This window comes from Lynx rufus, unplaced genomic scaffold, assembly GCF_022079265.1.
Source record: "Lynx rufus isolate CCGP_SWC_20201006 ecotype Redwood Valley unplaced genomic scaffold, mLynRuf1.p SCAF_2, whole genome shotgun sequence".
Taxonomy (NCBI): Eukaryota; Metazoa; Chordata; class Mammalia; order Carnivora; family Felidae; genus Lynx; species Lynx rufus.
In genome coordinates this window covers 71,253,168-71,277,642 of record NW_025814834.1, presented here as the reverse complement: position 1 = coordinate 71,277,642, position 24,475 = coordinate 71,253,168, and the positions used below count along the sequence as shown (strand labels likewise).

At 37.3% G+C, this 24,475-nt stretch overlaps 1 protein-coding gene across 4 annotated transcripts in view; it reads left to right on the top strand.

The window, feature by feature from the left end:
* The window catches only part of TANK (TRAF family member associated NFKB activator), a 95,094-nt gene that overhangs the window by 28,144 nt on the left and 42,475 nt on the right, over nt 1–24,475 (top strand). For all 4 annotated transcript variants that reach the window (XM_047083298.1, XM_047083301.1, XM_047083297.1 and 1 more), the window contains exon 2: nt 6,841–6,988. In XM_047083298.1, coding sequence (XP_046939254.1) covers nt 6,890–6,988 — 99 coding nt within the window. In that variant the 5' untranslated portion in view covers nt 6,841–6,889. The remainder of the gene's footprint in view (nt 1–6,840; nt 6,989–24,475) is intronic.

The window sequence follows — 24,475 nt, the reverse complement described above, 5'->3', positions numbered from 1 at the left end:
ACCATGGTGTTCTAGGTGACTAACCACAACATCCTGTCCAGTTGGGGAAGGGAAAAAAAAGTGAGGAGAAGAGCTCCTTTTGGAAGTTGCACTTACTTGCCAATGACCATAACATAGTCACATGACCATACCAGCTATAAGTCAGGAATACTAGAGAAGAGAACAGATGTTGAGGAACAGATAATATACATACTTCATATTTAATCTGCACAATAACACTACAAACTGTGTATCATAAGAAAACTAATACACAAAGAAGCTAAGTAAATGGCTAGAAAATTGCAGATCTGGGATCTGAATCCAGAACCTTTACTTTTCTTCCTTCTATCCGGTACAATGTTAGGAGGGCATACTTAAATGTTATTAAGTAAATAAAAGTAGTCTTTACAGTGTTATTTCACATTTTTTATATCACATACTTTCACAGTATCATATCATTTCTTTACTTCCAGGACACCCTATGTAACTTGACTCCATGCTTCTTGCCATCCTAAAATTAAATGCCATATCAGCTGATTTGTAACCAAGGCCTAGTTTATAATAAAAATTAAAACAAAATGAATACTTCTTTTAAATCTATATCATATGAGGAAAAATATATCACTGTACTTGCCAAGCAATCGCTTCTGTACTCTTTTTGCTTGGAAATGCTATATAATCATAAAGTTGAAGGAGATTAAATCGTTTAGCTCCTTCATTTTAAAAGCAAGGAAAATTGAGGTCCAGTGAAGGTACAAGACTTGCCTTTTATTTCGTTCCCACTGTTACTTCTTTTCAAGTATCATGGGAAGAGCACTAGCCTAATCAACCCTTTCTGTAAGTAACCATCATTATTATACTGAAGAATTATCTCAGGTTTGCAGAGTTGTATGATCAGAAAAATCAAGCTGAACAATGCACAAAGAAATGCTTGTTATCCTAGCCTTTTTTAGTGAAGAACAAATAATTACCTAACACTAAAAACCTCTTTATAGCCCTTGGGAACCCACTTTAGAAAGGATGACTGCTGTTTGATAATCAAATAAAAGGAATGGGTGAGGTCATTCCTATCCATAATTCAAAACCCTGTGCAAATGTTACCTACCTCTCAAAGCCTTTCCTAAACCTCAAGAATAGATGTGACCACTTTCCTCTCCAAATTTTGTGGCCTTTAGATACCTCAGGGAGTGTGTGTGTGTGCGCGCGTGCGTCCGTGTGCACACGCACTTTAAGTTACAGCTAATGATGTCGTCGTGAGGATAGGTTTTGTGTATGTTTTGTTCTCACTGTGTCAGTGGTGCCCAGTACAGGCTTTGCTCCTCCTTGGCAATGTTTCATCAAATGAACATATCCACCATGGCACCCTGGGAGAATACTTTGCAGTTGCCTTTAATAAACAGTTCTTGAACTAAGAGTTTCAAATCTTTATTCCCAGTTCGCACACTTACAGCTTTGTAGCTCTAGGCAAGTCATTTAATGTCTCTGAGCTCTTAATCAGTCAAATGGCAATGTGAATAATAAGAAATAAAGAATTGGTGGAAAAACTTTGTAAAAGGAACACAACTCTAATGTGGTACTCTCTGAAGCCCCTTGCTAATAAGTAAACTTTTTTTTTAATTGAATTGAATAGTAATGGGATATATTTTATTAAAATCTAAGTTTGACCCTAGCAGTTGGCAAACTTGTGTTGGAGCTTGGAAACTTTTCCAAGGAAAGATAAAATTATCTCCCTTACGTAGGCTACCTCTTTATTATTGAACAGTTTCATTATTGAACCAAGGGATTCATGAAAGAGGAAGCAGCCTGCTGCCCAGGGATTTTCTTGGTGCCTCCTCCTAGTGGGCACACAATGGACCCAGGAGGCAGAACAGGAACTTGCTGTCCTTCATTTTCCTTCTCACACGAACCACCCAGGGGAAAAAAGGAACTACTGCCAGAGGGGCAGATGTGGGTGGGTAGGGACTATCCTAGCTTCAGGGGATTGCCCTGAGTGAGTAGGGGTGCTTTGCCTTCTCCTTGCCCAGATGCATTCTAGGGCATCAGTGACTTAATCTTTTCCTCATAGAATGGAGGGGAGCCAGCAAACCAGACCATGGATGGCTTTCCTAAAAATACACTTAAGAGAGAAAAACCAGGGGCGCCTGGATGGCTCAGTTGGTTGAGCGTCTGACTTCAGCTCAGGTCATGATCTCATGGTTTGTGAGTTCGAGCCCCGCATCGGACTCTGTGCTGACAGCTCGGAGCCTGGAGCCTGCTTCGGCTTCTGTGTCTCCTTCTCTCTCTGCCCCTCCCCCACTTGTGCTCTGTCTCTCTCTGTCTCTCAAAAATAAATAAATGTAAAAAAAAATTAAAAAAAAAAAAAAAGAGAGAAAAACCATAACTGTAAGAATGTTTCTAAGGCAGAGGTTGCTCTAGCTTGGATCTCCTGGGTTTAGGTGATGAGATTTGCGTTTGAGCATGTTTACTATAAATAAAACCATTTCCCTGGAGCCTGGCAAGTTTTGCAGAAGGCATACCAAAATGTAATTGAAATGTGACTGCCTCTTAAATTGTGAAATTAATTTTACACTTAACAAATGCTTTAAAAAAATTGAGGAACAAGTGGCTTTAAAGTTCAGGGTGTTAATATTTGAAATCTGTCCAATTTAATTAGTTGGGTCCCAGCGACTTTTTCTGTGGTCAGTGTCACTGATCTAACACCCAATTCTCTTCTTGGTTGTGAAATAGAAATTAAATGTATCATTTATTTAGTTGTATTGACCTGAATTGTATCTCTCCACCACACATTCTTATTTCAGGAAATAGGATGCATCCATGTGGAATTTACTCAGTAACTCTTCTTAGTGACATTTGTGTGATCTAATTCAAGGACCTGAAGTAAAGCCTCCACACTATTTACTTGCATATGATGCAGCTATTTCTAGTACTGCATTTACATTTTTAAAAACAAGAATGCACCTTCTTGATGGAGCAGACCTGCATTTTTAGACTCACAGACTCAAGAACTGTAGAACAAATAAGTTTCTTAGACATCAAGTCCAAACATCTTTTTTTGTATTGGAGAGAAATAAACTTGGGTTCAGAAAGATTTAAGGGCTCCTGGGTGGCTCAGTCGGTTAAGCAACCAACTCTTGATTTCAGCTCAGGTCATGATCTCGCTCACAGTTTGTGAGTTCAAGCCCTATAAATTTTAGGGCTATGTGCTGACAGCATAGGACCTGCTTAAGATTCTCTCCCTCTCTCTGCCCCTCCTCCATTTATGTGCATGTTCTCTCTCTCTCGCTCTCGCTCTCGCTCTCTCTCGCTCTCAAAATAAATAAAACCTAAAAAAAAATAAAAGATTTAGTTGCCCTGAACTCAGGTCACAGACTTATTCAATGATAGAACAAAATAAGAAACTAGATGGATTCCCAATTCAAGGCTCCTGTTTGTCTCAGATTTTAAAATATAAATGTGTTGTATGTTGACAATTTGTTATGATATGCAGGTTTTTAAGACAGTGATAGGTAACTTAGTCACTTAGTTACTTAAAACCTCTAATTTCTGCATTAGCATACTACAGTATATTATAGTCTCTATAGCTGCCTATCCTTGTTTTCTTTCGCTTCTTGTATACTTATTTTTATCTTGCTTGTATTTTTATAAGCTGCCTTAAATCCTTCTTTGAATGATATGGTGTCCAAAGTACTCAAAGTGATACTTTGTGTGTTAATATTATTTATTTTTCTGTAGTGTCTATGGCATGTCAGAGATCCTGGCAGTGTTAGTTATCCTAACGGTATTTTGTCCTTTATATCTATCAGAGGTGGCAGTAGAAACAAACTTCCTGAGTGGAATGCCAAAAAAAATTACCATTCTTTTATTTATTCAGAAAACAGTAACATTCTGATTCCCATAACAAAACCCTCAAAATTGTTTTTATTAAACCTGAAAATGACTTAGTGTATTTAGTATCTTAAAATGAAAAGACCATCTGATAGGATTGAAATATTACCTAGGTATTTAAAAAAGCATTGTGATTTACGGTCAACTAATTTTGATAAGAATGCCAAGGCCATTCATTAGGAAAAGGCAGGGCAGCTGGATAGCCACATGCCAAAGAAAGAGTTTGGACCCCTACCTCATGCCATATACAGATAAACTCTGTGTGGATCAAAGATCCAAATATAAGGCTAAAAGTATAAAATTCTTGTAGGGAAACATAGATGAAAATCTGCATGACCTTGAATTAGGCAACAGTTTTTTAGATATGACATGAAAAAAAGCCAGCAACAAAATGAAAAATAGATAAATCAGACCTCATCAAAATTAAAATCAAGGAGTAGAAAGACAATCTACAGAATGGGAGAACAATTTGTAAATTACATATATCTGATAAATCTCTAGTTTCCAGAATATATAAAGAACTCTTACAACTCAGCAATGTGAAGGGCCACCTGGGTGACTCAGTCATTTTGAGCATCTGACTCTTGATTTCGGCTTGGGTCTTGGACCTGGGGTCATGGGATCAAGCCCTATGTTGGGCTCCGTGCTGAGTGTGGAGCCTGCTGGAGATTCTCTCCCTTCTCCCTCATCCCCTTCCCCCCACTTGCACGCTCTCAACAATATGAAGACAAATAACCGAATTTAAAAGTGGACAAAGGATTTGATAGATAGGCATTTCTCTAAAGAAGATACACAAATGACCAGTATGCACTGGAAAGATGTTCAACATCATCAGGGAAATGCAAATCAAAATTGTTGAGGTACCACTTCACACCCACTAGGATGGGTGTCCATTTAAAAAATGAACAATAAACGTTGGTGAAGATGTAGAGAAATTAGGGCTCTTATATATTACTAGTAGAGATAGAAATTTGTACACATTCTGTGGAAACAGCTTTGGCAGTTCCTTAAAAAGTTAAAGAGGATTATCATCTAACTAGCAATTCTGCTCCTAGGTATGTAACCAAGAGAATTGAAAACATATATTCACACAAGTATGCATTCACAAATAGTAACTTCCTTCAGGATAATCAAGAAATGGAAAGAACTCAAATGTCCATTAACCGAGGAACATATAAACAAATGTGGTAAATTCATACAACGGAATATTAGACATCAAAAGCAGTGAAGTACTATTACGTGCTACAACATGGGTAAACCTCAGAAATTGTATGCCATGTGAAAAAAGCCAGACACAAAAGCCATATATTGCATGTTTCCATTTATATGAAATGTCCAAAATAGGCAAATCCATAGAGTCAGAAAGAAGATTAGTGATTGCTAGGGGATTGATGGGAGGGGGGAGTTGGGATTAACTGCTAATGTTACCTTCTTTGTGTAGTGATAAAAATATTCTGCAACTAGGGGCTCCTGAGTGGCTCAGGTCGTTGAGTGTCTGACTTCGGCTCTGGTCGTGATCTTGTGGTTCGTGAGTTCAAGCCCTGCATCATGCTCACCGCTGTCAGCGTGGAGCCTGCTTCAGATCCGCTGTCCCCCTCTCTCTGTCCCTTCCCCGCTTGCACGCTTTCTCTCTCTCTCTCAAAAATAAACATTGTAAAAAAATGTTCTGGAATTAGGTAATGGTGATGATTGTACAACAAAAAGCCACAGAAGTGTATGCTTTAATGTGGTGGATTTTATGTTATATAAATTGTATTTTTAATTTAATTTTTTTATGTTTATTCATTGAGAGAGAAAGAGCGGGCAGGCATGAGCAGGGGGGTGGGTTGCAGAGAGAGAGGAAGAGAGAGAATCCCAAGCAGGCTCCACACTGTCAGCACCAAGCTCGAAACAAGATTTGATCCCCCAAACCATGAGATCATGAACTGAGCCGAAATCAAGAGTCGGAATCTTAACTGACTGAGCCACCCAGGCTCCCCTATGTGATTGTGTTTTAATGTAAAATACTGGAAAAAAAAATTTTTTTAAAGCATTGTGTACCCAAAATAAAATGAAAGATGTTATGAAAGCTTAAAGTGTAAGATTAAGAAGGATTTCCAATCATTAAGAAGTGAAATAATTTAATACCCTCAAGCCCCCTAGGACTGATAGAGAATTTTATCTATTCTCTGGCTTTCAGAGGATTAAGAGAAAAGTCCTGTGGTGTTGTTTTTTACAGCTGGACAGGAGGAATCAGAAGCATTATATGGTCCTCTGCTCAGAGCCAAGGAATGTGGTTAGAGATGTTATGCAAATTGAGATGATAAAACCAAATTACCTCCACTCAGTAGATCACCTGTAGTTCAAAAACAGCAGGGAGTTTGGAAAACTAATAGAGAGTGTGGGTAGGACTGAAGGGATGTGATTTTTTCTTTTTTAATGTACAATCCAACAGCAACTCTCCCTAGATTTTGTGCTAAAATAAGAGCATTTTCACACATTTTAATTGCTCTGCGATAACAGCAGTGTGAACTCCATCCACAAACATTTATTATCTATTTAACTTTGCTCTAATTTCAGTGTAGCAAGAATTCACCTTGTAAGTGGGAATAACCGTCCGTTTAGTAAAAAGAAATCCCTTCCCACGTTGTTAATCCTGTTGTGCATTTCTATAATAAAGTATTAATAACAAATGGCCTTTTATATTTCTCCATTTTAAGGTTGCATTTATAGATTACTGTTTTCAAAGTAGCATCTTTGTGAATTGGAACCCCACTTGCTCCTTGAACATTAGTAAAGAATATTAAAAATTGTAGAAGTTAAGGTTTCTTAACATTTCTCATCAGGATTTTAGATGAGACCCATATGCCTTTATAAACCTTTATAGTACTTGGTGCTATAATGTTCATGATAAACTGTATGGAACTGTTTTTAAGATGTGTCTTAAAAATGAGATTTGTGTAACTTCATAGCTATCTAAATTGTTTTATTTTCCAGACCTGTCATTTACTCCATCCTTTATAGTGATGCTACAGAACAGAAAGGAATGGATAAAAATATTGGCGAGCAACTCAATAAAGCTTATGAAGCCTTTCGACAGGCATGTATGGATAGAGATTCTGCAGTAAAAGAGCTACAGCAAAAGGTATATGGTTTTGGTTTTGAAAGTTATTTCTTCTGGTAAATGGAATTTGAGAATCTTTTGCAACTAAAAAATATTGTACTGTTTGAAACTTTCTTGAAGAACTATAAATAACTAAAACACGGAGATTTATATTAATGGATGGAATTTAAGATTGTTATTGTTTTTTTAAAAAAAAAACATTGTGACCAGAGGGAAGAGTTCACAAAGAGTATTATCTTCCATGAATAATTTTTAATTTTCAGTTGCAAAAGAGGGTAAGTTAGAGGAAAGGTATACTTCCTAGGCATAAATTTACCTTAGTAGTTCCTAGGCACATGTCTGCTATTGGCCCATAATTAGGTCTCCACTGATCTGTAGCAAAATGAGAAAAATAAGAATGTAATGAACTTCTTGTAATGCTAAATTTATCCAATTCAAAAGTCTGTCCTTTATTCTCATATTATGTTTCCATGTTTCCACACTATCAGAGTATAGGGCAGAATTGTATTAACACACACTTTTGTGGGGCACCTGGATGGTTCAGTCGGTTGAGCATCCATCTCTTGACTTCAGCTCAGGTCATGATCCCTTCCCAGAAGATCAAGCCCTGCATTGGGCTCCATGCTGAGGATGGAGCCTCCTTAAGATTCTCTCTCTTTCCCTCTGCCACTCCCCCCTGCTTGTGGGTTCTCTTCTCTTTTTCTATCTAAAAAAAAAACAAACAAACCAAAAACAACAAAAAAATCCGCCCCCCACTTTTGTGAGATGATAATGATAGAGTTTTTGTTTATTTATTTAATATCACTATTTAGTAGTGTCTTGGGGATCCCCAATAGCATATATACATTCTGTGTTTCTAAAGGGACTCACAGGACTTAGCATACAGTAATGCTCACAGCCAAGATTTATTACAGTGTCATGATAAAGATACACAGCCAGATCATTAATATAAAAAAACCATCAGGCAGATTCTAGAAGGATCCACTTGCAGGCCTCCTATGCTCTTTCCCACCTATGAGGAGTCACACAGAGTGCACCCTGCCTCCAGTCAAAAATTTAGTCACACATGTGCAGTGCTTCTACATAGGGAACTCCATTTGAGACGCAAGAGTTAAGGGTTTTTATTAAGAACTAGTCCCATAGAACATCTACAAAGGCAAGGTAATTAAAAGCAAAAATGAACTATTGGGACCTCATGAAGATAAAAAGCTTCTGCACTGCAAAGGAAACAATCAACAAAACTAAAAGGCAACCAACGGAATGGGAAAAGATATTTGCAAATGACTTATCAGACAAAGGGCTAGTATCCAAAATCTATAAAGAGCTCACCAAACTCCCCACCTGAAAAACAAATAATCCAGTGAAGAAATGGGCAGAAAACATGAATAGACACTTCTCTAAAGAAGACATCCAGATGGTCAACAGGCACATGAAAAGATGCTCAACGTCACTCCTCACCAGGGAAATACAAATCAAAACCACACTGAGATACCACCTCACGCTAGTCAGAGTGGCTAAAATGAACAAATCAGGAGACTATAGATGCTGGAGAGGATGTGGAGAAACGGGAACCCTCTTGCACTGTTGGTGGGAATGCAAACTGGTGCAGCCACTCTGGAAAACAGTGTGGAGGTTCCTCAAAAAATTAAAAATAGATCTACCCTATGACCCAGCAATAGCACTGCTAGGAATTTACCCAAGGGATACAGGAGTACTGATGCATAGGGGCACTTGTACCCCAATGTTTATAGCAGCACTCTCAACAATAGCCAAATTATGGAAAGAGCTGAAATGTCCATCAACTGATGAATGGATAAAGAAATTGTGGTTTACATACACAATGGAATATACTTGGCAATGAGAAAGCATGAAATATGGCCTTTTGTAGCAACGTGAATGGAACTGGAGAGTGTGATGCTAAGTGAAAGAAGTCATACAGAGAAAGACAGATACCCTATGTTTTCACTCTTATGTGGATCCTGAGAACTTTAACAGAAGACCATGGGGGAGGGGAAGGGACAAAAAAAAGTTAGAGAGGGAGGGAGCCAAAACATGAGACTCTTAAAAACTGAGAACAAACTGAGGGTTGATGGGGGGTGCGAGGGAGGGGAAAATGGGTGATGGGCATTGAGGAGGGCACCTGTTGAGATGAGCACTGGGTGTTGTATGGAAACCAATTTGACAATAAATTTCATATTAAAAAAATAATAAAAGTAAAGACAAAAAAAAAAAAAGAACTAGTCCCATAGATACCCTATGTCAACCAAAATTTCAGACTCTCAGAAGGAAAGTAGGTCTTCATCATAAATCTCATAGTGTCTTGGTATAGTCTAAGTAAGCTGTCATAGCAGTCAACTTTATCACTTAGGAAATGTTCTCAAAGTTAGGCTCCCAGATGCCAGCCAAGGGCTAACCTTCATTAGTTTCAACAGGCAGTTGAAAGTGGGAGATCTTACATTGGTTCCCTCATTTAAGAAAAAAATATATTAGCCTTGAAATTCTGAAGTCTAAGAAATATGCTAGCCATGCAGTTCTTAGTTTCTTCCATAAATTTAGGAACTACACAATTCTCTTCATCCTACTTTAAACATCTATAAAACTAGCTGTTATACATATTTCCCTGCATTCCTCCGAAATCATTTGTGATTCTCCTGTTGGTTTATAAAAGAATACTTCCATTTGTATAGGCAGACTTATGGACTAAGTTCTTCCTTGGGGTGCGCAGAGGAGAAACAGACACATAACAATGACAGGGAGTTTTCTAAAATTATTGAAGTTTAGAATTTGGATTTTTCCTTTCTAGTTCAGGTATAAAGCATAATCACTTTTTAAAAAACAAAACAGAAAAAGAAAAACAACAAAATTCCCAACTTTTATTCTTCTTATTTTCCTATTAGGTTCATTAAGAAATTTCAACAATCCTATACTTGTTCTAGGAAAGTTAGGAAACACAGAATTAGGGAAGAGCAGTATTGACATATTCTTAGGTTAAGGCAGAGACAGAAATTTCTCTAACTGCTCCTCTGCCTGCACTAGCCAATGGTAAGCAACTCTTATATTTACTCTTGTAATGGTAAGAAACTCTTGTAATTTAACCTTTTAACTGTCATGGAAGAAGCCTTTGTTCACGTCAGCAATTATTTCAAGGAGGGTAAAGGGATTTTTTTTTTTTAATATTTGTCAAGTACTCAAGAATAAAAGAAAACATGTATACTATATATTCTTATGTACTAAACTCAAAATATCCTGATCTATTTTAAAATATTATTGTATGCCTGCCATATACTAGGCCCTTGCTGAGGTTCTGAGAATGCTGAAACAAAACATAGTTTATACCTTTAAGGAACTTTCCAATTAGAAGCTAAAAAGGAAGAGTAATAGTTCTTATCATAGGATACTAAGTGCTAAAGTGGAAATCTGTGGAGGATAACATAGGAGCACAGAGAAGGGGCACCTCAATCAGTCTGGGAGGATCAGGTGATAAGTCAACTCTCACACCCCTCACTTAGGCTAAGATTAGGAGTTGGGTAAATTAAGGAAGAAGAGTCCTACAAGCAGGGGGAGCAGTGTATGTAATAAAAACACAAAAGGAAGGGAATATATGGTACGTTCCACATACAATAAAGTGATTCTATGGCTCCAACAAGAACAATAGAGCAGTACAGGAAAAGAAGCTGTGAAGGTAGATTAGGGGCCTATCATGAGGAATAGGACTAAGTAGTTCATACTGCATTCTTAATCAAAATGTACTGAAGGATTAGTATACATGCTTCAGAAAAGGCTTCCTGACATTACGATATAGGATAGAGGAAAATGTAGGATTCAGCTCAGCAAACATATTGATAATAAACAGTGTTCTAAGAGCTAGGAATATAAAAATAAGTGGTAGGGGCGCCTGGGTGGCGCAGTCGGTTAAGCGTCCGACTTCAGCCAGGTCACGATCTCGCGGTCCGGGAGTTCGAGCCCCGCGTCAGGCTCTGGGCTGATGGCTCAGAGCCTGGAGCCTGTTTCCGATTCTGTGTCTCCCTCTCTCTCTGCCCCTCCCCCGTTCATGCTCTGTCTCTCTCTGTCCCCCAAAAAATAAATAAACGTTGAAAAAAAAAATTAAAAAAAAAAAAATAAATAAAAATAAGTGGTAATCATCAAGGCACTTTATCAACTTTAATATATATATATATATATATATATACACACACACATATGTTTCATGTATTATGTGTATGTAAAGGTATACATATATAAATGGTATGATTATATATAAGTATCCATTAATATGCATATGTTTTATATACATACAGTTGACCTTGAATAACGCAGGCGGTTAGGGGTGCTGACCACCATCCCCGCCCCCCCGCGCTGTCAGAAATCTGCATGTAACTTTTGATTCTCCAAAAACATAACTACTGTTAGTCTACTGTTGACTGGAAACCTTACCAATAACATAAAACAATCGATTAACACATATTTTGTATGTTATATGTATTATATACTGTATTGTTTCAATAAAGGTGAGCTAGAGAAAAAATGTTATTAAGAAAATTATAAGGAAGAGAAAATACATTTATATATAGTACTGTACTGTATTTATTGGGGGGAAAATCCACATATAAGTGGACCTGTGCTGTTCAGGGGTCAACTGTACATATATTATACTTCAATGTAAAAAAGAAAAAATGAATCATTTTAAGCAGTCAACATGCAGACTTAAGCATTAGGGATGAATTAGGGAAGCAGTCTAATGTTTATTTAGAAAACAGAATGGAAAGTAGGTGGCACCTGAATGCAGGCCACTTCTGAGTGTGATAACATAGATTCTAGATGATAACTAAGTATCTGGAATAGAAGACTGGATTGATGGTGGTACTGATGACTGAAAGGAACAGTAGAGAAGATGGAGATTTACAGATGGGGAAATAAGATGTGTAATTAGGTTTTAGCTATCGAGTTTAGTTACCTGTGGGACATGCAGGTGAAATTGTATAATGGATGGTTACAAATATGGATTTAGAAGCCTAGGTAGAATTGTGAAGAAGAGATTATAGTTATAGATTATAGAATAACAAATTTTATTATAGCATTGAATAAAATAGCATTTCCAAGTTAGAGTGTATAGAGCAAAGGAGTATTTGAAGGATAAGAGGGTGAGAGGATGGAAATAAGACCAACCAGTTGGTCATTGGAGATTTAAAACTAAAGAATTGACTATGAAACAAGAGGAGAAACACCTATTCCTCAGAACTGGAAGGGATGAGGGAAAAAAAAAAAAAACAGGTTCACACGAAGATAAGTTTGCAGATAGGAGTTGGTGGTGGCAGGAAGTTAGCAGGGTTATCATGTATCACTTATATGTGGAATCTAAAAAAGTCAAACCTATTGAAAACAGTAAAATGGTGGTTACCAGGGATTAGGAGGTGGGCATAATATTGATGGTGTTTAAGGGTTTAAACTTGTAATGAGGTAATGATTAGTGAATAAGCCAAAGAGATCTAATGCACAGTATAATGAATATAGAAAATAATATCATACTATAATTATATAATGTGATAAATACTGCTACGGGGGCAGTCATATTACAATATATAAATGTATCAAAGTAACACACTGTACACCTCAAACTTACACAATGTTACATGTCAGATTTATTCAATAAAAGAAAAACAGGGTTATAATGTAAGAGTCTATTTTTTTCTGTGAAATACATGGTGAGGTCATCTGAGTGAAGTGATTTTAGGATATTCTGAGAGTGGTAGTAAAGAATTGAAATAGCTTCAGTTAAAAAGTGGGAGAAGAAATATGTTGCATCCAACATTTACCATGAATTTTTGGTGGTATCAATCCATGTTTGTTGGTCATTTCTTTCAGCAGCTTTCTTCGTATAGAAGTGGAATGAGCAGATGGCCAAATCCAGGATTAGGAGATTGCAGAGTTAAGAGTAGAAGAATGTGGATAGTGGTGGCCAGCAAGTGGGTACAAAAGCAATTGAAATTGTGTGCTTTGAGATACAAACTAACATCAAGAAGAAGTTAATCTAGCAGTCTAATAGACTAAAACAAAAAAAGAGGGTTTATGTCCGAAGTTTCCATGAAGTGAAAGAACAGATCCAGAAGGAGTAAAAGAATGTGAGAAGTGAAAGGATTGACTGTTCGCAATGAGTTTGAATTGATGTTTAGGATTTTCTGTTTTCATGAGTCATGAAAGTGGTAGCCGGAGTGGGATTGAGAAATTTTAAGAAACTCAGATTAGAGCACTTCTCCTTAAAGTGGTGACAAAATTAGGAGCATTTAGAAAGACTGTGTGAGAGGAAGAGCCGAAATTCTTGAATGTGAGAGAATGACTAGTATGTTGTAAGATAAACAGTTTTGAGGAGAGACTGGTATTAATTGCATGCCTTGTGGATGGCCTTTTGCTTAAGCTTAAAGGAATATGGCTCAAAAGTGGCAATGATGAGGCGAGATACTGTTTATCTTCTTGTTCTCCCACTTCCTATTTCATTGCCCAACCCCTGTGGTTTGATAGGACATTAGACAGCTTCATATGAGGGGACTGCAGAGGTATTTGTATCCTCCAGAGACAGCATAATAATTCCCATTTTAAAGTGAGGTGTGCCTAGGTTACTCAGTCGGTTAAGTGTCCAACTTTGACTCAGCTCATGATCTTTCAAGTTCATGAGTTTGAGCCCCACATCGGGCTCCGTGCTGACAGCCCAGAGCCTGGAGCCTGCTTCAGATTCTGTGTTTCCCTCTCTGTCTCTCTACCCCTCCCCTGCTCACACTCTGTCTCTCTCTGCTCAAAAAAAATAAATAAACTTCAAAAAAAATAAATAATTGAGATACAGTCTTTTTGAAATTCAATTGTTTTTAGCCATTACACTTCCCTATAGTATAACGAAATAGTTCTGACATTAGGTTTTATGCTTCGATCTCATTTGTTATGCTTTTTTAAGTTAACAATTTTCTAAAATATTTTTGTGGGAAGACCTGTATACTTCCTCTTGACATTTCTTGGGATTTTATTTTATGGAATATTTATTGTTTTTTGAATTACAGACTGAAACATACCAAGTGTAAATCACTAATTTGTTCTCATCTACTCCCAGAAATGAAATTGAACTTTGAAGTAAAACCAGCTAAATATTCCTCATTTAGAATCTTTAGTAATAAGATGATACATACAAGTTCTCAAACTCATAGTATGAAGATAAGAGCAAAGGTTCTGAATGCTGATTTTGGTAAAGGAAATTATTACTTGATTTGATCTGGATATTTTGAGTTCAAGTGTTAGAAGATTAGGCGAAGATGATCAGCAGGCAATTGAAGTGTACATCTTTGAAGTAAAGCATCAGTTGAAAACACAAATTTGGGAATCATCTTCACAGAGATATTTGGAGCAATAGGAGAAGGAGCTACAAATGGGGAAGAGAATCAGGTGAGAGAAGAGAAGCAAGAGGACAGCCTTGCAGAAGTTGCCTGGCATTCTGATGTCAGAAGGGCCCCAAGGGATGTGCTGTCAGTAAGCCTAGCTGCCCTTCCTAACACTGTGCTTGAAGAATTGGTCTATTGAGTGACATCAGCAAGATGGCAAACTAGGAAGTTCCAGGCCTTGTTCTTCCATGAAAACGTCAAATAAACAACTACAGATTGATTGAAATAATTTTATAGGAGTTCTGGAAATCAGTGATTATCAGCAACCAAGCAAACGCCTAGTCAAGGAAAAGCCATATTCAGAACTGTAGGAAATTTCATGGCATTTCTACTTGCCCTTGACCCACTACCTGCCCAGTGTGGTATGGTGCATTTGGGAGGAAATAGCCCAATTCCTGGTTCCCTCCCTCAGGAAGGAAGGAGAAGAGTGAAACTTGTTTGAAACATCCTGACCTGTCTGTGGACTATCCAAGGGAGTGTGTTCTGTCTCATCTGACTTGGAGCTCAGAGTTGGGAATGGTAGCATAAGTTTGGGTCTCAAGCTAAAAGTCATGGAAGGCAGTGGTTCTCAAGCTAAAAGTCATGGAAGGCAGTGGTGGGCACTTTAGCCTGTGGAAACTGCAGGGGGACTGCAGTGGACAGCTGAGTGCAAGAGATTGAAGGAAGAAGACTATAATAGAACATCTAAGATCCTAAGAAGCTGGGGTAAGACCTTTTGAGAAGCTAAGATACTTCCAGCCAGCCAGGGAAAATCAGAAACAAACAGAAACCTACACCCACTGGCCCAAACAGGATACACACTCGGCAATACCGAGGAAGACCTTAAGGCTTTACCCTGAGCCAATCTCAAGGCTAAGGGGCCTGCTAATTAGTTTTTGTTAGTTTTCTTTTCTTTTCCTCTGACTTCTTCTTTATTATTATTACTAAATATAATTTACTGTCAAATTGGTTTCCATACAACACCCAGTGCTCATCCCAACAGGTGCCCTCCTCAATGCCCATCACCCACTGTCCCCTCTCCCCCAACCCCCATCAGCCCTCAGTTTGTTCTCAGTATTTAAGAGTCTCTTATGGTTTGCCTCCTTCCCTCTCTGTAACTTATTCCCCCCTTCCCTCCCCCACAGTCTTCTGTTAAGTTTCACAGGATCCACATATGAATGAAAACATATGGTATCTGTCTTTCTCTGCCTGATTTATTTCGCTTAGCATAATACTCTCCAGTTCCATCCACATTGCTACAAATGGCCAGATTTCATTCTTTCTCATTAGGGGCCTGCTAATTAGTGAAGATCTTCCACACCAGGCTTTAGAGACTGGAAGAGTTTATTCACATGCCCCAGTTTTCAATAAATTACAAGGCCTATGAAGAAACAGGGAAATGTGGCCCTGTCAAAGAATAAAATAAATTTCCAGAAACAGTTGCTGATAAACATGCATCAGACTTACTAGACAAGGACTTTAAAACACTGTCATAAATATGCTCAGAGAGCATACAAAATAAACAAAGGAGGGATGCCTGTGTGACTCAGTTGTTAAATGTCTGACTTCAGCTCAGGTCATGATCTCATGGTTCATGAGCTCAGGCCCTGCATCAGGCTCTTTGCTGACAGTTTGGAAACTGCTTGGGATTCTCTCTCTCCCTCTCTCTGCCCCTCCCCCACTCGTGCTCTGTCTCACTCTGTCTCTAAAAAATAAATAAATGTTTAAAAAAAAAAATCAGTGAACTCCAAGACAGGCCATTTGAAATAATGGAGTCTGAAGAGCAAAAAGAAAAAAGTAAGAAAAGTGAGCAGAGCCTAAGAGACTTAGGGGACACTATCAAGTGGGGCAATATACACATTATAGAAGAAGGTGAAGAGAGACAAATTATTTTTTTAAAATAGAAAAAAAAGAAATAGGTTATTTAAAGAAATATTAAATGATGACTTCCCAAATTTAGGGAACAACATAGATATACATATCCAAGAAGCTCAACAAATTCTATGTAGGATAAATTCAGAGAGCCCCATGTCAAACTCCATTATAACCAACTGTCAACAAAAACAATCTAGAAAGCAGCAAGAGAAAAGGAACTAACTCATTATATTCAAGGGAGTCCAAATAAGACTGTCAGTGGATTTCTCAGCAGAAGTCTTACAGGCTAGAAGGCAATGGGATGACATATTTAAAGTGCTATAAGGGGCGCCTGGGTGGCTCAGTCGGTTGAGCATCCGACTTCGGTTCAGGTCATGATCTCACGGTTTGTGAGTTCGAGCCCTGCATCGGGCTCTGTGCTGACGGCTTAGAGCCTGGAGCCTGCTTTGGATTCTGTGTCTCCTCCTGTCTCTGCCTTTCACCTGCTCATGCTCTGTCTCTCTCTGTCTCTCAATAATAAATAAACGTTAAAAAAATTTAAAAAAAAGTAAAGTGCTGTAAGAAGAAAACCTGTTAACAAGAATTCTGTATATCTGGTAAAACTACCTGACCTAGAAGACCTGACCACTAGACCTGACGTAGAAGAAATGCTGAAGAATTGAAATGCCTTCAAGTTGAAATGAAAGGATGCTGCATAGTAAATTGAAGCCATATGAAAATGGGTTTTCTGTAAAAGTAAATATACAGACAAATATAAAAACTAGCATTATTGTAATTTTAGATTGTAACTCCCCTTTTTATTTTCTACAGGATTTAAAAGACAAATGTATAAAAATTACTTTAAATCCTTATTAATGGGTGAACAATATATAAAGATGTAATTTGTGATATCAGTAACAAAGTAGGGAGGTGGAGCTATAAAGTTGGAGGGTTTGTTGTATGCAGTTGAAGTTAGTTTGGTATCAACTTAAGATACTGTCATAACTTCAGGATGTTGTATGTAGTCTCAGTGGTAACCACAAAGAAGATATCTACAGAATATGCACAAATGGAAAGGAGAAGACATCAAAATGTGTCACTACAAAAAAACAGCTAAACACAGAATAATGGGGCAAATGAAGAACAAAAAGCTGTAACATATACAGAAAACAAATAACAAAATGGCAAAAGTAAGTACTTCCCTATTGGTAATTACTTTAAGTGTAAATGAATAAAACACCCTAATCAAAAAACATCGATTTCCAAACACCATAAAATACCTAGGAATAAACATAACCAAAGAGGTGAAAAATCTCTACACTGAAAACTATAGAAAGCTTACGAAAGAAATTGAAGAAGATGCACAAAAATGGAAAAATATTCCATGCTCCTGGATTGGAAGAACAAACATTGTTAAAATGTTGATACTACCCAAAGCAATCTGCATATTCAATGCAACCCCTATCAAAATAACACCAGCATTCTTCACAGAACTAGAACAAACAATCCTATAATTTGTGTGGAACCAGAAAAGACCCCGAATAGCTAAAGCCATCGTGAAAAAGAAAACTGAAGCTGGAGGCATCACACTCTCGGACTTCAAGACATATTACAAAGCTGTAATCATCAAGACAGTATGGTACTGGCACAAGAACAGACACTCAGATCAGTGGAACAGAGTAGAGAACATAAATGGACCCATAAAGGTATGGCCAACTAATCTTTGACAAAGCAGGAAAGAGTATCCAGTGGAATAAAGACAGTCTCTTCAGCAAATGGTGCTGGGAAACCGGACAGCAACATGCAGAAGAATGAACCTGGACCACTTTCTTGCACCATACACCAAAAAACCCCCTCAAAATGGAAGAAGGACTTAAATGTAAGACAGGAAGCCATCAAACTCCTCAAGGAGAAAGCAGTTAAAAACCTCTTTGACCTCAGCTGCAGCAGCTTCTTACTCAACACCTCTCCAGAGGCAAGGGAAACAAAAGCAAAAATGAACTATTGAGACCTCATCAGGGTAAAAACTTCTGCACTGCAAAGGAAACAGTCAGCAAAACTAAAAGGCAACCAACAGAATGGGACAAGATATTTGCAAATGACATAGATAAAGGGTTAGTACCCAAAATCTATAAAGAACTTATCAAACTCAGCACCCCAAAAAAACAAATAATCCAGTGAAGAAATGGGCAAAAGACATGAATAGACACTTCTCCAAAGAAGACATCCAGATGGCAAACAGACTCATGAAGAGATGCTCAACATCACTCATCATCAGGGAAATACAAATCAAAACTATAAGGAGGTACCACCTCACACCTGTCAGAATGGCTAACATTGACAACTCAGGCAGCAACAGATGTTGGCAAGGATACAGAGAAAGAAGATCTCTTGCACTGCTGGTGGGAATGCAAACTGGTGTAGCCCCTCTGGAAAACAGTATGGAGGTTCCTCAAAAAATTAAGAATAGAACTACCCTACGACCCAGCAATTGTACTACTAGGTATTTATCCAAGGGACACAGGTATGCTGTTTCGAAGGGGCACATGCACCCCAATGTTTATAGCAGTGCTATCGACAATAACCAAAGTATGGAAAGAGCCCAAATGTCCATTGATGGATGAATGGATAAAGAAGATGCGGTATATGTGTACACACACACACACACACACACACACACACACACACACACAATGGAGTATTATGCAGCAGTCAAAAAGAATGAAATCTTGCCATTTGCAACTATATGGTTGGAACTGGAGGGTATTATGCTAAGTGAAATTAGTCAGAGAAAGACAAATATATGACCTTACCATATGAGGAATTTAGGATACAAAACAGATGAACATAAGGGAAGGGGGACAAAACATAAAAGATTCTTAAATATAGAGAACAAACAGTGTTGCTGGAGGGGATGTGGGAGGGGGGATGGTCTAAATGGGTAAGGGGCATTAAGGAATCTACTCCTAATATCATTGTTGCACCATATGCTAACTAACTTGGATGTAAATTAAATAATAAATGAATTTTTTAAAAAATGGGTTAGCAGAATGGATTAAGAAATGGAATCCCACTGTGTTATCCTACACAGATAACACTGTGTGTTATCTACAAGCGTCACTTTAGATTTAAGCACATACATAATAGGTTGAAAATGAAAGGATGAGAGAAGATTCTATGCAAGTAGTTACCAAAATAGAACAAGGGTGTCTGTATTGACATCAGACAAAACAGACTTTACATCAGAGATTTTTATAGAAGATAAAGAGGGGCATTTCATAATGGCAAAGTTATTAATTTGTCAAGAAGATACAGTAATTATGCACTAATCAGAGCTCTAAAACATATGATACAAACATTGACAGTATTAAAAGAAGAAATTATAGCTCTACAGCAGCCATCAGAGACTTTAGTACTCTATTTTCAACACTTTCAGTAATGGATAGAACAACCAGATTAGAAGATTAATAAGGAAAATGAGGTCTTGAACAGCATTGTAGGCCAGTTGGAACATATACAGAATACCCTACTCAACAACAGTAAAATTCGTATTTTTTCTCAAGTTCATATGGAACAGTATCCAGGATAGCCCATATGTTGGGCCATTAAAAAAGACTCAATAAATACTAAAAGATTGGAATCATACAAAGCATCTTTTCTAATCACAATAGAATGAAACTAGAAGTCAACGACAGAAGGAAAACTGGGAAACTAAAAATATGTAGAAATTAAATAGCACAGTCTTAAACAGCTAGTGGGTCAAAGAAGAAATCACAAGGGAAATTAGAAAATATCTTGAGACCAATGAAAATGAAAACAAAATACCAAAATTTATGGGATGCAGTGAAAGCTCTGCCAAGAGGAAGGTTTTTAACTATAAATACTTATCTTAGAAGAGAGATCTCAAATCAATAACCTAACTTTACACCATAGGAAACTAGACAAGAAAGCACAAACTAAATCAAAATCTAGCAGAAAGAAGTGATTAATAGTAGTGATTAATAGTAATTAAAAAGCTCCCAAGAATGCCTAGTACCCAGTGGCTTCGTAGTGAATTCTGCAAACATTCAAAGAGGAATTAACACCAGTCCTTCTCATATTCTTCCAAAAATTGAACAGGATGGAACATTTCCTGATGCACTCTATGAGGCCAGCATTACCCTCATACCAAAGCTATATACACAGACACTGCAAGAAGACTGCAGACAAATTTTCTTAAGAACATTGATATAAAAATCCTCAACAAAATACTAGGAAACCAACTTCAACAGCATATTAAAATGATTTTACACCTTGACCAACTGAGATTTATTCTTGCAATGCAAGAAAGGAGCAGCATACAAAATCAGCGTAGTACATCACTTTAACAGAATGAAGGGGGGTTACCACATGATCATTTCAATTGATGCAGAAGAAGCAGTTGACAAAATTCAACATCCTTTTATGGTAAAAACACTCAATAAACCAAGAATAGAAGGAAGTATTTCAACATAATAAAGGCCATTTATGAAAATCCCACAACTAACATAATCATAGTAAAAGACTGAAGGCTTTTAAGATCAGGAATAAGACAAGGATATCCACTTTTGCCACTTTTGTTCAACATAGTACTGTTTCCAGTACTACCCAGAGCTATTAGACAAGAAAAACAATATCCAAATTGGAAAGGAAGAAGTAAAATTATTTGTTTGCAGACAACTTAATCTTATATGTAGAAAACTCTAAAGATTTCACCAAAACTGTTAGAACTAATGAATTCAGCAAAATTGTAGGATACAAAATCACACAAAAATTAATAACATTTCTATACATTGACATTAAACAGTGTGAAAAAAATTAAGAAAGCTTCATTTGCAATATCATCAAAGTAAATAATATACTTTGGAATAAACTTAACCAAGTAGGTGACGGACTTTTACAAAACATTACTGGGAAAAATAAGACACCAGCATATGGTGGAAAATTCCATGCTCATGGATTGGATTTACCTTTACCATATACAAAAATGATCTCAAACCAGGACCTAAATGCAAGAGCTAATACTATAAAACTCTTAGAAGAAGTCATAGGGGGAAAGCTTCATAACATTGAATTTGGCAGTGATTTCTTGAATATGACCCGAAAAGATCAGGCAACAAAAGGAAATTAGGTAACTTGAACTTCATCAAAATTGAAACTTTTGTGTATCAAAGGATACTATCAACAGAGTGAAAAGGCAACCCAAGGAAAGTGAGAGAACAGGCGTGCTTGGATGGCTCAGTCAGTTAAGCATCCAGCTTTGGCTCTGGTCAAGATCCCGCAGTTCATGGGTTCAGGCCCTGCATCAGGCTCTGTGCTGACAGCTGACAGCACAGAGCCTGGAGATTCTGTGTCTCCCTCGCTCTCTGCGCCTCCCCCACTAGCACTTGCTCGCTCGCTCTCTCAAAAAAAAAAAAAATGAATAAACATTTAAAAAATAAAGTATTTGCAAATTGTATATCTGATGAGGAGTTGATATCTAGAATATATAAAGAACTCCTACAACTGAACAACAACAACAACAAAATAATCTGAATAAAAAATAAGCAAGGATATGAATAGACATTCTCCAAAGAAATTATAAAATGACCTATAAGCACATGAAGTGATCCTCAACATCATTAGCAGTTAGGGAAATGCAAATCAAAACCACAATGAGATACAACTTCATACCCAACTTCCTTCAAAGATGTGGAGAAGTTAGAATTCTTATACATTGCTGATGGGAATGTAAAATGGTGTAACCACTGTGGGAAACGTATAGTATTTCCTCAAAAAAATAAACATAGGATTACCATATGACCTAGTAGTTCCACTTCTGGCTATGTACCCCAAAAGAATTGAAAGCAGGGACTCAAAGAGATATTTGTACATCCTAACATCCGTGTTCATAGCAATCTTTGTAAGTCAGAAGGTGGAAGCAACCCAGATGTCCATGGATGGATGAATGGATAAACAAAATGCAGTATATACATATAATGGAATTTATTCAGCCTTTAAAAAGAAGGAAATTCTGACACATAGTATAACATGAATTAACCTTGAAGATATGCTAAGTGAAATAAGCTAGTCACAAAAGGACATGTTTATGTATGATTCTACTTACATGAGTTACCTAGTCAGATTATAGAGATAGAAAGTAGTAGGGTGGTTCCTAGAAGCTGAGAGAAGGGAATGGGGAATTAGTGTTTAAAAGATACAGAGTTTCAGTTGAGGAAGATGAAAAAGTTCTGGAAATAGTTTGTGGTGATGATTACACCACATTGTGAGTGTTGCTTAATGTCACAGAACTGTACACTGAAAAATAGTTAAAATGGCAAATTGTACATATATATTTTACCACAACTTTAAAAAATCTGTTGCAAAAAAAGAAAAGAATTGGTGTGAGCCTAGATTCTCTTACTAGATATGTTTTATTGCTATGCTATTCATCTATACAAACTCACCAGCCTTTCACCACTTAGTTGTCCATACTCCAAGCCAGTTTTTCTCATAGTGTTTCTGTGAAGAAGTACACTTTAGGGCTCTTCTCGGGCCCTAGGTGGCTCCATTGGTTGAGCATCTGACTCTTGAGTTTGGCCCAGATCATGATCGCAAAGTCGTGGGATCAAACCCCACATCAGGCTCCATGCTGAGTGTGGACCCTGCTTAAGATTCTCTCCCTCTCCCCTGCTCATGCATGTGCGCTCTCTCTCCCTCTCTGTCTCTTACATTAAAAAATAGTAAAATTTTAAAGACTCCTCTTTAAGAAGTCAGTGTGCTACATCCATTTAAGAGCATTCGGTCAAAAAAAAAAAAGTATTCGGTCAAGCAAAGACATCCAACTATTACAAATTAATGAAGGAAACAAAGACAAATAAGGGCAAGTCAGTGATTTTTAAAATATTACTGGCTGAAATTACAAAAGCAGCACATGCTTATTGAAAAAAATGCAAGTAATTCAGGATATACAGAACGTAAAGTGATTGTCTTTTCCCTTACTCTCCAAGGGTCAGCATTGTTAGTAATGTGATATATATTCTTCCAGAACATGTGAATCATATTTTTTTAAATGGAATGGTGCTGATCTGAAAAAGGCTAAAATTTTTCAAAAATGTCTTTATCTTCACTATCATCATCACTAAGATTTATCAAAGCTATGTTTACCAGAGTGCTTTATACAGTCATCTAATTTAATCATTATACAAATCTGGTGAGGAAGTATTATTTTCATTTTTTCAGATGAGGAAAAGAAAGTGCAGAGAGGTGAAGTAGCTTGCCCACAACCACACATCTAATGAGTAATAAAGGTGGTAGAACTGTGATTTGACCATAAATTTTACAAGTATCAAATGACTTTGTATGTAAATCCCCCTAGCTCTGCAAAGTTAAGCATTGTTAGCCCACTTTCAAATGAAGAAATTGAGACTCAGAAATAAGTTAATTTTTTTATGCAAAGTGGCAGAATGTGTACTGAAACTAGGTTTATCTGAATCCAGAGGCCACATTTATTTTACTAACCTAGCAAATCACAGCCCACTCCAGGTACTCAAAAGTGTTCTTCCCATTACTATGAATAATCTAATTTGGCTTCCTATTTTCTTGGATAAATCCTTACTTTGTGTTTTATACATCTCTTATGAAAAGAAGCTGGGGAGTATAAGGCTTACTGTTCGTATTTCTTTCATTCATTCTACAATTTTTGATGTGCCAGGTACATAATAAATGCTAGGGATTACAAGATAAGTAAAACAGATCATACACTTAAAGGGTTCACAATCTGATATTGCTTCTTCTGTTTGTTGCCTTGTATAAGCATTCATATGTACCCATGCTAAAAGGTCTTCTGATTTTTTCCAAAGTAGAGTGATGTTTTAATCATAGTAGCCCCTAACATGGGCAACTTTTAATATGCTTACAGAATAAGAGAAGAAACTATTAAATAGAACAGTGGTAGAGTTGGCTTGGTCCTTGAATCAGTTACTGTACAGGGTAACTAATTCAAGAGACCAGGAAGTACTGTGTTTAAATAAGATAAAAGTTTGTCCTCTCATGCAACAGTCCAGAGTAGCCAGGGATAGTGGGGCAGCTCTACCATCCTTAAAATACGGTTTCCCCCTCTGGAATCACAGCGGCCATTCTACTTGTTAACATTTCCCTGCCAGTGAGAACAGAAAGAAGCAGTGAAAAGCAGACAGCTTTCTTTTAATAATGTGGTCCAAAATTTGTACAGGTCACTTCTGTTCACATCCTGTTA